General features: G+C 39.5%; 1 protein-coding gene across 4 annotated transcripts in view; it reads left to right on the top strand.

Annotated features, from left to right (window-relative positions):
• The first annotated feature begins 5321 nt into the window (after positions 1–5321).
• The window catches only part of mocs1 (molybdenum cofactor synthesis 1), a 13855-nt gene continuing 3742 nt past the window's right edge, over positions 5322–15434 (top strand). For all 4 annotated transcript variants that reach the window (XM_042225594.1, XM_042225596.1, XM_042225595.1 and 1 more), the window contains exons 1-8: positions 5322–5637; positions 6752–6863; positions 7175–7342; positions 8699–8863; positions 10194–10255; positions 11716–11827; positions 11926–12038; positions 12408–12457. In XM_042225594.1, the coding sequence (XP_042081528.1) occupies positions 5443–5637; positions 6752–6863; positions 7175–7342; positions 8699–8863; positions 10194–10255; positions 11716–11827; positions 11926–12038; positions 12408–12457 (977 nt within the window). In that variant the 5' untranslated portion in view covers positions 5322–5442. The remainder of the gene's footprint in view (positions 5638–6751; positions 6864–7174; positions 7343–8698; positions 8864–10193; positions 10256–11715; positions 11828–11925; positions 12039–12407; positions 12458–15434) is intronic.

The following is a 15434-nucleotide window of genomic DNA, read 5'->3' on the forward strand; positions in this document are numbered from 1 at the left end:
TGAGTCAAATAGCAAGGTGATAGCAGAGGCTTGCCTGGGCCAAGATTTCACTTGGTTAAAACTGTACCTCTATGCAATTGTATTAGCTAGCTGTTAGCCCTATCTGGGTATTACAAACCTCCCAGAATACCTAATCTGACCAAGAGGGCACCAAATTATAATAAATGAAGCAAAGACAATTAACACAGTCAAATACACAACATGATGCATGGCAGTGATATCATCATGCTGAGGTATTGTTTGTTTGGCTGCATTTATCCATCTTTCAGGTCTGTTTAGAAAGTTCCTAGAAAGAAATTATGGCTTGACTATCGTCTACACTGTATTCACATTATAAAGAGATATGTCAGTTAAGATTTTATAATATATTTATATTTAAAGCAAATATATATTTATTCCACTACACACAAATAGTTGGTGTAGTAGGTAGGTTTTATTTCTTTCAGTTCATAAATAAATTAAACGAAAAGGCGAGTACATTAAACTCTTACACAGCGCTCAGGAAAAACAACTCCTGAGATTAGCTTTTAAACCACTTGGTGTTAGCCATATGCAAATTCATGTTCCCTTTATTTCAATAGTAACTCACACCCACACAGAGCAGGAGAATTGCTGCTGGACGGGAGTGGGAAGTGAGCCTATTATTTGAGGAATCTCTTTCACGTTGTGCGCTGGCTTTAAATACCACCGTTTAATTGCTGTGTCATGACAGGATAATTACCAACTAATCAAGGGCATCAACAGGCCTGCAGACCGCAAAACACTATTCGGTGTGTTGCCACGATTCTGTTGGGAATTGTGGTTGCTGTTTGGTGGAAAAATAGCGATGGAAATAATATGAACATTAACTAAAAAGATAGAATAGTGGCATAGACATTCAAAGAGAGGGAAAGGTATTGCTTCAACATGCATCCCTTCCAGCTTTGGTTGAGTGCTAATGCACTCCTCACACCTAGCCAGACCACAGCAGTAACACAAGCCATGTGTCAGATGTTTAAGGGTTCTGACAAGTCTCTGTGCATCTGCTAAAAAGCGGCATTTCACAGCTTTTCTGTGATGCAAATGGCCATCATTTGAAATTCGATGAATAATTATTTGTCTAGAGTCATTCAGCCTTTAGCTGTGTTTAATAAATACACTGATGCACTTATCATGGGTTTTGTTGCACATTTTTGCTCACATTATGAATGCAGTGTGCAAAACCTGCATTTTAAATACAGACCCTGTCAAATTTTTCCAACCTTGAGCTTCGACTGATGTTTCCAAAAACTAAAAATCCAAAGACACAAAAAACATAAAATCATGCATGGTCACCTGTTGGGTAAAGAAAGAGCTAAAAAAGAAAAGAAAAAGGAGTTTGGAAAAAAAGAGAGGTACATTTTAGTGATATTCTTGAGTACTGAAGAAATCAGCATGTTTCACAGGATTGTTGGTTGGCTGCGATTTCTGCCCAGCTGAAGAGGTCTGTGAAACTGGATGCATTTCAGGTGCTAAGAGAGATGAGAAACCTGTGTAATAGCCAATGTAGAAATGTGCTGATCACTAAAATAAGGAGATAAATGGAGATAAAAACCTTTCATAACACTGAATTTTCAGTGTAAGGTCTGCCTATTTTTATGCAAAGGTAAATATTCATCAACAGTGGTAAACCAAGACTGCAATGAATATCAGACCTTTACAATGAACCCCTGTTAGCTGGTTTCAGGTCTATTTCCTTTTAATCCACTTTCATTATTGTGATGTTAAGCGTGCTTCCATTCCCACAACGTTTACATGCACTGGATAGATATTAAACAGATGAAATATCTGACTACCAATTCTTGACATAGATGGCCATCCTGTCTCTATACAAATTTTTTTCACGTGTTTAGTTAAAATTTGCTCTTGGTCTGTTTATATATTTATATTATACGAACAAAATTATTAAGCCACAACTTTTAACTCTTTGAATTCAGGTGTTTTCTGTCCCGTTGCCATGGTCATGGGGCCACCACTCTACCTACTGAGCTATCCCTGCCCCACATAAAGACCACATAAAGTTACAGCGTGGGGTTTGCTGAGGTGCTTAGTGTTTAAAAGTTGCCAACCTCTGCTGACTCGATGACTGCAGAGCTCTAAGAGCTCTGGCATTAACATCAGTACAAAAACTGTGTGCTGGAGGTTCACGGCATGGGTTTCCATAGCTGAGCAGCTCCTGTAGGTGGAATGTGTTCATGGCCTAGTATTTCTTTTCCACAGTGTATAAGGAGTTACGATCTTTAATTCCAGGAAATATTCCTGCTACATTTCCCCACAGTATTCAGTGAATTGGGGACAAAGTTCATTCAGATACATTTTGATCTGTTGATCTGATACATTTAACTGTGACAAATTTACAAATAAGCAAAAGGGGAGCGGGGGAATTAAATTAGCAGGGGGTCAAATACTTTTTCATGGGACTGTACTATTAAAAATATTATAAACCAAATCAAGTTTGTGGTGCAAAATCTTGGACTGAATAATATAGTGAATAGTAATAGAGCTGTTAAATAAAAATAAAAGGACAGAAGGATAAAGTTGTACAAAATTTTAATTTAAATACCTCAAAACTGTACTGAAACACAGTCATTGACTAACTGAGTTAATTTTCACCACTGGGAAATGTTAAAACATGGAAGAATCAGATGAGAAATACTATCAAGGCAAGTCAAATCATAATCAGGAATTGTCCATCGATAAAACAGAGATAATTAAATCTGCAAAACATTTAGGTTCAGAGAGAGAAGCTAAAACATGTTTTCATGCTTAGTGCAAGAATACTTTCCCACCTTGGACCATAAAGATCTGAATTGAACAAGTAAGGGTTTTCTATGCCTCTATCAGAACAACAAACACAAAAGAAATTCACAACCTTTAGATTGGTTGAGGATCTGCTCACTGCAGAGCTCAAATAGATCCCAGGCGGCAGTCTGCATCTTCAGGGTGGTGGAAAGTATACGTGCTTGAGTTGCAAGTTGCTATATTCCTGTAGTATTTCGAAGTCAAATGAAATGAAGCTTTGATGAAAATGTGAATCTATTAAAGGCAAAATTGTGTGCACTGACCCAAAACACTAATACCTGAAATCACCCCTTGATGACCTGCATGGATTTACTGTCACTGTGTGCACTGAGCTAGTGAAAATTTGTTGAGAAGGAAATCTAAGGGGTATGACACTGTGAACACTAGAGAGGTAGGTTTGATTTTGTGTCATCTCACTGACGTGATTTAAACAAAATGACACTCTGCAGAGTCTCATATGTATATATATATACACACACATATGTGTGTGTATTTATGTTATTGCAGGTTCTACTTGTGTTGCACTGCATGGTGTATAACTGTGTTTTATAGGAACAGAGCGTTAAACACGCAGTATGTTCACACCTATTTCAAGATATACTTGTATTGTGGAAATACATATTTACTGGCAGGGTTGAACTCAGCAGGGGTGCTGAGAAATATACTTCACAGACAAAGAGCTTTTTAGTCCAAACGAGGTGTCTTGATTGCAATACAATAGCCCTCATCAGGGAAACAGAAAGTCTGCAGATCCAACAGCTGGCCTTACTATTTATAGCTCTGGGAGGGAGTTTTTTTTTTCTCACAGTTATGCTGTGGATTGCCTGAGAGCTTAAAATTCACATAAATGTTTTGCAGTTGTATTTGCTAAAAGGTGTTGATTTACAGGTATTCAGAGCCAGAAAAGTCACCTTGATATCCCCTGCTACACTAAATATTTACTAGTCACAGTCTGTTATTTTGATGTGTATGAGTTGTGTAGATTATACTGAGAGCAGGTCTGAAAGATGAATCCAATCACAAAATGTTCCCTTTTCTATTTAATTCATCTGATTAAGCCAACAGGTTCACGTTTAAACACCTAAATGCTCCGCATGTGATTGCATCTCCATCTAGTGGGCAAGGTGTGAACTGCTGACTGATTCCAGTAGTGAAGACTCCCGCAGGATGCTTCCCATTTTTTCTTACTTTGCAGTAGTTAAAAAAAAAACCCATAAAAAATGCAAAACAGTACTTTCAATATTTATTTCAGTTTGTTGCATATTCAGTTAAATATTACTTTTAGTTTAGTGAAGTTTGGACTATTCCAGCACATCATTTCCATGCACTGAGCTGAGAGTTCTGGTCATTTTTATGCACTAAATTAATTTTTTGGGTGAGTTTTGCTGGTGAAAAAGCCAAATGCCTATGCACATTGCTACAGGATGTTATGAAAAACACCAAAACTGTGCACCAAGCAAGAGTTCAGCACATCATCTGCAGCTATTAAGTATTATAATTTGCTTTCAACTAATTACTCTCAATATTTCTTGCTAAATAATGTAATTGCCAAGTCAACACACATAAAGACGTTACTTATTTTGTTTTCATATATGTGCAACTTAAGCTTTATTTAAAACAAACAGATAAAAGATATGCATGTAAGATGGGGAAAAAATAGGAATAATAACATTCAAGTAGACTGAGATGTAAAGTATATCTGAGAATCCATCAAAGATCGGGGCACTAGAAATACTAAGAAATACTAAGTCACAAACCATAGTCAGACTAAGTACTTTAAGTAATAGGGATTATTTTGAGTTTACATCATTACTGTAGAGCTCTGAGGTTCTTCCAGACCTGATTTGGATGGGACCATGCCCCGAGCCTGACTTCCTTCAAGACTCTTTTCCTTCCTAAAGGAGAAAGCTTATTTATAAGTTAGATGGCACTCATGTTAAATTAAATTTTGTGTGGTTCAGAGGATCAAGCATGGGAACTGTCACCTTAAGAGTTATTCAGTTTGGATCACTGAACACCAGCACCCATGAGGAAGAGAAGTGTCTTACAACAGGCTGCTTTTGCTTATTTTGTTTGGGAACATAATCTGTCAGTATTACCTCTCCAAGATCCGAGTTTAGATTAGATAGAACTTTATTAATCCCTCGGGTGGGTTCCTCTGTCCAAGTACATATTTTTAGTTTTTAGTTTTTCTTTTTTTAGTTTAGGTTTTACTAAAAAAAATGTTGTTGTTGTTGTTGTTTTTTTAAATATAATAGCAGGATGGCTGATTTAAGAACTTCATAAGAGGTAATACAACTTTGCTGTGTTAACTCACAGCGCGTTTAAGCTAGGTTTCATATTTGTCTAAAATCGACTTTTTATTATTTATTTATTTTTCACTCCTAGTTTTAATTTGCTTTTAGTTCCCTGAAATAACCTGTCTCAGTGCCACCCTCCATTGGCGGTTTCTATGTAAAAAAAATAAATAAATCTTTGGTTACCCTTGACTACACTACCCATAGTGCACCATGGTATGCGTCCGTTACTGTGATTGGTCCAGGTTGGTTAGAGACGTTGTTGAACTGCAGGTCGGAGAGAAAGAGCAAACAGAGGACCTCGGAGTTGTCAAATGGTTGAACTATGGCTGCGCCTGTTAGCATGTGCTGCCGTCTGTTTGACAGAAACGGCGCTTTGACACGTGTTAGGAAACTGTTTGCACGGCGCGTGAACAGAAGCATCGCGCGGAGCTGTTCCGGTGTTACGCACGAGGAAAATGAACTTGAACTCACAGACTCGACTATAGCTGGTTCCAACTTCAAAACCAGGGCAACACAGGTAAGTCAACCTCCAAAACAGTAACACAAGCCGGGCCTGCAGCTAAGATTGTCCTGTCTGTGTTGAGACGCAGGCTGAGTGAAACCTTTAAGGAGTGAAGGTGAGAAGCTTATAACCTGAACAGGTTATAAACTGGGCCCAGGAAACACTAAACTAAGGAATAAATATTAAACCAAACGGTTATCCATTATGACAGCGTGGCTGTGATATAAAAGGGGGTCATGGGGTGTATTTTTGGCGTGATTGTGAGAACCAATCAGAGGGGGGAAACAACACCTCACCTGCCTTACGTTTGTCACTGCTTTGTAGTTTTACATACTTGATATCATGTGATAAGATAGATGTGATAGCCAGCATGTTGCAAGTAGGAAAAGAATTGTTATAAACTAATAAAGTTGGTTGAGATTAAAAGTAATTTTTTCTATTTGGATTGAAGTTGTGCTTTAGATGATACAGATTTTTGAATCTTTTGGACCGTTTGGAGGCCCAAAGTATAAACAGTTTAAGAGGGTGTTATTGAGATAGTCTACTTCTTTAAAATATTGTTTCTACCTCATACATACATACTCTATCCATGTGCTTGATAATCAGAGATGATTGACAGAGCAAGCATGCTCCTGAATGTCCAGTAGTCAAATAACAGAGTAGCATTCATTGTTCATCTTCTTGCTGTGTCTCTCTGGGTTGCAGGTGTATATTACATCAGTGACTATAATAATTATGATATGGCAATAATAGGGAAAAATTGACTAAAGTGTGCATAAGTGGCTTTTATATGAAGCTTTTTACCTTAAGAAACAATGAAGGGACTTGGGAAGGTCTAAAAAGATCAGTGCAGTTAAATGATCAGCCTGTTGATTAACAGAGTGTCTCCGAGCAACTGCTGAGTCACTGGTTTGCTTTTACACTGGTAACTTTTGACATAACCCCAGGTGCTCATGAGTGATGGGCAAAGGTCAGGAGCTGGGACACAGATTTGGCTTCAGCTGACATTATTGTGTCTCTGGCATGATGGGACTCAGAGGGGCTGTTGTGTTTGATTCAAAATAAGACTGCAGTGATGCCAGGGTATATAGTTTGATCGGTGTCTTTTCCTGGTTCTTTTCCTCCCCAGAAGAGGCTCAGGGACAACAGCATACTCCCCTTTTCAGCATTCTTGACTGACAACTTTGGCCGCAGGCACAACTACCTACGAATCTCCCTCACAGAAAAATGCAACTTCCGCTGTGAGTAAATGTTTATTTTCTGTGGATCCTATCAAGAAACCATTGTTACATTCCCAGCCCACTAGTGGAGCAACATTATTAGACCAAGTTAACCATCGTAATTAGTAAACCTTTCACAGAAGTGCACTAAAATGCCCAAATTCTGCTGACCTACTGGAGAAAGAAGGTTTTTCTTTCCCGCACAGTAGAGTTTTTGGTTTGTCCCCTCGTTCCCTTTTATTTAGTTGTGTTACTTCAGTATTTATCGTAGTAAAAGAAGGAATTCTCGCTAATGTAGGCTAAAATACATCTTTCATCTTTCTCATTTCTAGGTCAGTACTGCATGCCAGAGGAGGGGGTAAAGCTCACACCGCGGGGCCAGCTGCTATCCACCTCTGAGGTGCTGACCCTGGCTCGCCTCTTCGTCCAAGAGGGGGTGGACAAGATCCGCCTCACTGGAGGGGAGCCGCTCATCAGACCTGATGTGCTCCATATTATCAGTAAGAAACAAGGAGAAAATAGTTTGTGCAGGCTTTTTTTTTTTTTCAATAATAAAACAACTTGGAAGCTGTTTTGAGTCATTTCACACTTTTTTAACACTTTGGATCAGCTTGTAGCAAACATAAACTTGCTTTCTTCAGTTTACCGTATGACTAAAATGATGTAGTGACACTGTTTTCAGAGGAGCAAGTCAGCTTTGGCAACCAGGCGACCGATGATTCATGTGCTAACTCTGCTGACTTGACTGCAGCTGAAGTGAAGAGAAGCAATTTTGCATGCATGCCTTCAGTTTAAGGGTTTCTGTGGAAGGGGAAATGATTTGTTACACCACAGTTGTGTTTTTGGTCTAATGATGTATTATTGCATCATTTGAATTTTACAGCCTGATTTTAAATTAAACTTTGTAAGTGAAGCCTCTGCAGCAAGAAAAAGCCTGTCGTGAATGAATGAGGGTGTGTGGCAGGACTAGTGGGTCAGGTCTTTTTGGAAAGAGGACCATTGATTGCCACTAGCTGTGTGTGAGGCTCATGAGACTTCATGCATAACATGGATTTGGTTGCACTAGTTATTTCAGGAAGCAAGAGGATCGCTTGAAATAACGGAATATAATTTATTGAAGTGTGGAGTTTGACTAATAAATGATTTGCCGACATTGGTAGGAAGAAATACACAACAGTATTGCTGATGGAGATTAGAGTTGGAGACTCTGATGAGGCACATTGAGCATCCAGAATAAAGGAGGAGGCAGAACACATGAATGAGAGTCTGAAACGACTGCACTGAGATTTAAAGCTCAAGGAACAGAGGCTGAATGTCTCACAGGAGGAGCGTGAAAAAGCTGCAGTGAAGCTGGTTGTGTTGTTTTTGTTGGCTCACAGAACCGCTGATGTGGCGTGTACAGTTATAAACAGGATCCACAAAGATCTACTGGTTACAAGTAATGGTAGTTGGCTAGGTTTACTGGATGGATTTAGTTGCATTGTGGTGCTGTGTGTGTTTGTGAGTTCATTCTGCATTATCTTTGCTTAATGTCAAAATGACCAGAGTAACTGTACTAGTTATGGATAATAAAGACTTTAATAACCCATAAATTTATTTAAAGAAGTTTTATCATTGATAGCCATTCAAGCAAGGAAACATAATTTCCCGGTGGCACAATATGCTGCATAGTAACAGATAAAGATATCCACTTTACATGGCTAAAGATTTTGTTCTGTTGTCATGCTGTAATGATTGATTTATGTATGGATAAACTCATCTGTTATATAATATTTCAACCTTAAAGGTAAAAGTTCACTTGTTGCATTCATCAGTTTTCTCTCATTCTGTCTTGCCTTTCCATTTCTACTCTGCAGCTGAGCTCAGAAAGTTGGAGGGCCTCAAGACTATCGCCATGACAACCAATGGCATGAACTTGGCTCGGCTTTTGCCAAACCTTAAAGACGCCGGATTGGACCTGATTAACATCAGCCTGGATTCATTAGTTCCTGCCAAATTTGAGTTTATTGTCAGACGGAAAGGTATGGAAGCATCGTCAGTGTATCAATGTCAGCTGTGTGAGACATGATCAGAACACCAATAGTGTGCGTAGATTGAGGAGGGGAAAAAAGCGACATCACGAGGCTATAGCTGATTGACGCTGTAGTTTAGGAGTGTATAACCACAAAAGTGTCAGATGGTCAGTGAGATATTTTCTAAATCCCTACGTCTTTAGAAAACACGAAGGAGATTGTGATCTGGTGATGGTGGAGGCCATTTGAGTATAATGAACTCATTGTGATGTTTAAGATGCCAGTTTTACATGATTTGAGCTTTGTGACGTGGTGTGTTATCCTGCTGGAAGCAGCGGTCAGAAGATGGGAGATATCACTGTCACTGTGGTGATAAAGTGATGGGTACTGAGCAACCGTACTCGGACAGGCTGTAGTGTTTAAATAATGCTCATTTGGTGCTAACTGGCCCAAAGTGTCCCCAGATAATTGGCTGATTGACTGACTTCAGATGAAATTAAACGTATTTAATATTCTTCGTGTGTGGCTAAAAACTCTCACAGTCTTTATGTATGAAACTGTTCCTTTTTTTTTAGTGTTTCCCTAGTTCAGCTTTTTCTTCTAGTGTATGATAGGTATAAATCAGTGTAGTTTTTGTTGTGGGTCCATCCCACAAGCTTAGGGAAGAAGGCTGTAAGCTGTAAACACTGCAGGTGACAGCAGGGCAGAGCTATGGGTGGTTGGCTCGTGAAAGGCAGACACAGATGGACTAACTGAGATTAGGACATGAAGAAGAGCGGAGAAAAGAAAACTGGATTTACAGCACCTGCCTTCTTGTGTTTGTAATAGAAGTTACTGTTGAAATCGTGTTTCTTTTCTTTATTCAGGACAAATTGCAGTTATGCAAACTGTAAATAAAACACAAGCCTCATCCTACATAAAGATCCTGCTTTGATTTAATTGTTTTGAGCAAGTGAAAACAAATAATGACTCTGACCTTGACAGTCTGCTTTTCAAAAGCTTGAGCTGCTGTGGAGGGATTACATGTTTCTATACAAGTGGTTTGTGGTGAATTACGGACATTAAAAGGTGGAGGAGAACAGACAAGGCCGAGCTTTTCGTGTGGAAGCACCACTCATTTCAGAAACCACAAAGCTTAGTTCTGATCTTTGTTTTTGTTGTATGATTCAGTGCATTTTTATTTCTCAAAACCTGCCTCCAATCACACACCATTCTCAACTTTAGTTGTATTTTAATAACATACAAACTTTACTATTATTATTTATTAGTAGCATTACTAATGCACCTAATGTAAAATGTTCATCTTAGTCACATTTCATTTTCTACTTGCCTTTTCCAGGGTTTCACAAAGTAATGGAGGGCGTTGAAAAGGCCATTGAATTGGGCTACAGTCCTGTGAAGGTATTTGTTCATTTTCATTCATTATTAAGTCTCTGTTATGGAAAATATCCCCACTACGATTCAGTGTCTTCCTTTTTGTTACTGTTTAACATTTTTGCAGTTTATATATAAGTATTAAAATGGGTAAGATTTAATTGCAGGACAAGTGTTTCACAGTTGCAGAAATGTAGCAAGTGCAGAGTGCCCAAAAACTCTGAGATAATCAGCTAATATCAGTGAGAGAAAACAATAAAATCATGGTTAGGAAAGGTGAATTCCCTGTGATGACTTTCATATGGTGTTTTTGGATAATGTGTCAGAGTGAAAGCCTGGAACAAGAGAACAACAAGGGGCTGAGGATGGAGCCTTGGGGACCGGCATTTGTACTGATCTAAGATCAATCCTACTGTGGCGCTGAGAAGTCAAATGCACTGAAACCTAAGCAAGTAGAAATGTTGCAAAAGCTGCTCTGCTCTGGATCAAACCACCAAAAATGTTGGTGGTTTGATCCAGTTGGCATGCCAAATATCCTTGGGCAAGATACTTACTCCAATTTGCTCTCCGATGTATCCATCAGAGTATGAATGTGTGTGAATATTTGATAGAAAGCACTTATGTAGGAAAAGAACAGAAATAAGTGCTTGTATGAATGGGTTTGAATGAGTGAATGAGGCAAGTCATATAAAACACTTCGTGTGCTTAGTTAGTAGTAGAAAAATGCTGCATATGAATCGGTCCGTTAACCAAAATCAAGCAATGACCACTATTATGAGCAATTCCTTTTACTTGTTCATAATGAGAGACACAAACTGTTTTGCAGAGTGCTTTGGAAGTTGTCAGATTTTAGTTGTAGTTTAATATGTTTCCTCCAGTAGCTTCTCGTAACCTGATTCCCCTTTAGGAAGAGTGTGATTTTTATAAGGCTTCTCTGTTACAGGAGTTTAGGAATGCCAGCATAAAATAACATTATATGTCCATTATCTAGTCTAAAAAATTGTTGTTCTTCATTCTGTTTTGCTAAGCTGTGCGGTTAGCTTGATGCCACTGACTGCATGTTGATCAAGAAGTGTTGTGGTTCAGCCTTGGGTCAGTGAAGGACCTTCATTTGTAGATCTTTAAGCATCAAATGAGTCACATTAAATCTGCTAGACAGTTAAAATAAAACATGATGCTGTTTTAAACTTTCACGTTATTTATCAACTCTTTAAGAAGGCAAGAAAAAGCTTATGTGGACGGGTCTCCTTTTGAAAAATTTAGACTTTAAAAATATAGTGAATTATTCCAGTCATTAACATCACTGGATGAATTCTCATGTATAGTACATCAAAGTCTTATAAGGCTGTTATTATTGTGTTACATAATTAAATATTGGCCCACACATCTTCAGTAAGTCATTTTCTGTCGGTTGTTACATAACCAGCTTGTTAGGAAAATAATGGCTCAGTAATCAGAGGCCTATTGTTGTTCACTTCTCTTTGTAGATCAACTGCGTGGTCATGCGAGGCCTGAATGAGGATGAGCTGCTTGATTTTGCAGCACTGACAGAGAAGAAGCCTCTGGAGGTGCGCTTTATAGAGTACATGCCCTTCGATGGTAAGTGCTCACGCCCCATGAAGTTTCAAATGCTCGAGCAAATGTTTTAAACATCCATTGTTTAAACCCACACTGCCTGGTTCGTCTCCTCTCTGCAGGCAACAAGTGGAACTTTAAGAAGATGGTGAGCTACCAGGAGATGCTGGACCGCATCAAGCAGAAGTGGCCCGACCTGGAGAAGCTTCAAGCTGGACAGACAGACACAGCCAAGGTCAGTGTCTCCAACTGTACTAAATTACTTTGGAGATGAAATCCTGACAAAGATGGTTGATTAATTATTATATTTATACTGAAAAATAAAAAGTCATGTTTCTTGTGTTCCTCTGTGCATTTTCTCCGACACATCCGAGTCCCTCTGATCAAATAGACCTGCAGGATTTTTCTATATTTCTGCTTAAAACATCATCAGATTATAACACAAGTCCTAAAAAGCAAAAAAGAAGACAACCCAATTAAACACATTAAACTAAAACATCCAAGTGAACAAAGTTTCAGGTGTCGGAGTCCAATGAAGAACTTTTTGTCACTGGTTGTAACATTTGAAAGTATATTTCTCACTTTTTTCCCTGTTTTGAAACAGACATTTAAAGTGCCAGGCTTCAAAGGTCAGCTGGGCTTCATCACCTCCATGTCCGACCATTTCTGTGGCTCCTGCAATCGTTTACGCATCATGAGGGAAGCAAAGGACACCTACAGGAGGAAGGTGAGCAAAGCGTTGGGAGGCTGTATAGGGCTTCGGAGTTGACGTCACGCCGCAATGCATTGTGGGAGCGCAGCTCCATTTTCGGGGTCTACGATCCAAACAAATACACTGTATTGGAACGGCGACTACGACAAGAAACACGCTTAAAAGCAGCTCGAAAGAAAACGGACGGTATAGAGATCGATTGCGTCCAGAGGCGAAGCAGCGGTATTTGAAAAAAATTGAGTGCATCGCAAATCTGGACCCATACGACATACGGCAGTGGAGTAAAGACCCAGACGACTTACCGCCACTGTCCTACCCCGATATCTTCACCTATCTTGTTTGTGGAGTAAGTGCTTACACTGCGAACCAGTTTCGTAATTACAAGTCACTGGAGGCGCATATCCAATTTACAAATGGCTGGGTGCAAGATTTGGCTATTTTCAAGCCGCCAAAATCTGAGTACGTCGTCATTCATACTAAGGTACGTCAGCTGGAGTGCATCGAGTGACATAGCCATTTTCCACCCCCCACCATAATTAATGTTAAATCTTTATCATTGAACTGTTAAAATATCGTTATCATATTATGTGCCCATAATTGTATAGTAGATGCAAATTAACACATTGATAATCGGGCAAATTATAAACGCCAATCAGTGTCATAGGCAGGCTTCCCTACATTTGTGCGAAACAATTAGCGAATCGTTACATAGCACATATGTCTGCAAAGTCACTCCATTCGATGTTTGATCGCAATTTCTATAACTTCCGAGACCATCAACGGTAATATTATTCAGCTATAAAGTGTGATAAGAACATATTTAGAACTTACCGGAATGAAAATGTCGTGAGCACACCAGCTGATATCTGGAGACGTAACAGAACTTGATATCAGCTCGTCTCACGGCTGCTATCCAGGCTAGACGCCTTCGTTTGGTAACATCCGATACATGAGCTCCTTCATGTTGCTTCCAGGTTGGGAAAGCATAAAAAGACAATCCAACCTTATTCCCGTGCCGGTCGTAAGATCGAACATTGCAGCCGAGCACACAGCAAGTACGAACCATGGCTATGCTATCGCTCCTAGCTTAGACCCCCAAAATGGTGAATCGGGCCAAAATCCTTTCCACGCCCACCCCCGTGACATCACGCTCCGAAGCCCTATTGTCCTATGGGCGGAGCTTGTGGGCGGCAGGTTGTGGAGCAAAAAGGGTGGTTTGTGATTTGTTAATAAGTGACAGAATCTTTTGCTGTTACTTGAGTTTTTCGTAATTTTGATGAGAATCTTATTGTTTTTATACATTTTTCTTCACCTTCATGTATCAGTGTCCCTTTTTCTTCACCATTAAGGTCCTTTGATTCTCCTTCTGGTCATTCCCTTTGTTTTTGAGACAAAACTTTTAACTAATTAGCATCAATATACACTGAAGGTGTAGAGGAGGCTGCATACACTTCACTCTGAAACACTGATTTCAGTGGTTTGCACCAAGCAACAGGATACAAGCACAACTACAGAGCTGTTGCAGGCGCTATGGTCAAAGTTCAGCAGAATGTAACTTTGACCACTGTGAACTATGACGACTGCCTGTCTACCCAATAGGAAGATGGCATCTCTTTCTACTGGTAAGGTCAGCTACAGGCCATCTCTGCCTTCAGCTGAATATGGCAGAAGGTCTTTTATTGGCCACAGTGAGCTGCAGAGCAAAGTAGAGGAAATGTTTATTATGATGCATTTGAATTCATTAAATTATACAACATTTGTTTGGGTTTGTATCGAGACCAATGTCATAGACTGAGTATTTCTTCACCTCTCACCTCTTTTATATCCCCACGTGTTACATACCACTACAGCATGTCATTGAATTGTGTCTAATCTCTCCCTTAGTCTGTTTTGACCTGCTTTATTTCTGCTCTTTCTGTTTTGTCTTCTCTTTCTTCTTCTCTCTTTCCCCTTACCCCAGAACCCGTCACAGCAGCAGATGGCTGCCTCTCCCTGACCCTGTTTAAAAGGAAGTTTTACCTTCCCGTCATCTCAAAAGTGCTTGTTCATAACAGATCACTTGATTGTTGGGATTTTCTCTAAGAATACTGTCGAGTCTTTACCTTACAGAATAAAGCACGCTATTGCTGCTGTTAGCTTAATATAAAAAGTGGGTTATTCTCCCACCATCTCTACTGATCTATTATTAAATTCTTAAGCAATTTTTGATATTAAAGTGAACTTTTTACAGACTCCAGGGAGCCATTTAGTTAACTGTTTGGTGTCTATTCTTGGATTTGGACTGCATTGCATTTGAGAAAACAGCTTTTCACTCTTTCCCGTCCGTCTCCTCTCTCAGGTGTGTTTGTTTGGTAACTCAGAGGTCTCCCTCAGAGATGTCTTACGCTCTGGCGCGTCCGATGAAGAGCTGCTGCAAATTATTGGTGCCGCTGTGGGCCGGAAGAAGAAACAGCATGCAGGTAGAAATCAATACATCATACAATTTTATGATTATGCGCACAGATTGTTGTAATATTTGTAATTTATCCCTCTTTCTCTCTTCAGGCATGTTCAGTATCTCTCAGATGAAGAACAGGCCTATGATCCTCATTGGTGGGTGACACAGCTGTACGTACAAAGACCTCATTCATGTTTCTTTAATGTTTTGTATTAGGATTGGAGCAGATCCACATCCATGCACTTTCCTTCTTAAAGATCAGAGAATGTTGAATCAAAAAGTTCAGCTATGGCTGAACTTCACACTGCTGGGCTGCCAACTAGTGTTTTAGAAGTGGTTGCAGCCAAAGTAGTTATGTCAGTATTCTTGACTCATTTATTTTTGTTTTCCAGCAGGTACCACATCTCAGACGTTCCTGCCAAAGCTACAAGACAGCAAGAGGGCTTTCCCCATTAGTTCCCAGCTTAAAAATGACACGTTCC

This window comes from Haplochromis burtoni, unplaced genomic scaffold (assembly GCF_018398535.1).
Source record: "Haplochromis burtoni strain Fernald_Lab_line unplaced genomic scaffold, NCSU_Asbu1 Contig_176, whole genome shotgun sequence".
In the NCBI taxonomy this organism is placed as follows: Eukaryota; Metazoa; Chordata; class Actinopteri; order Cichliformes; family Cichlidae; genus Haplochromis; species Haplochromis burtoni.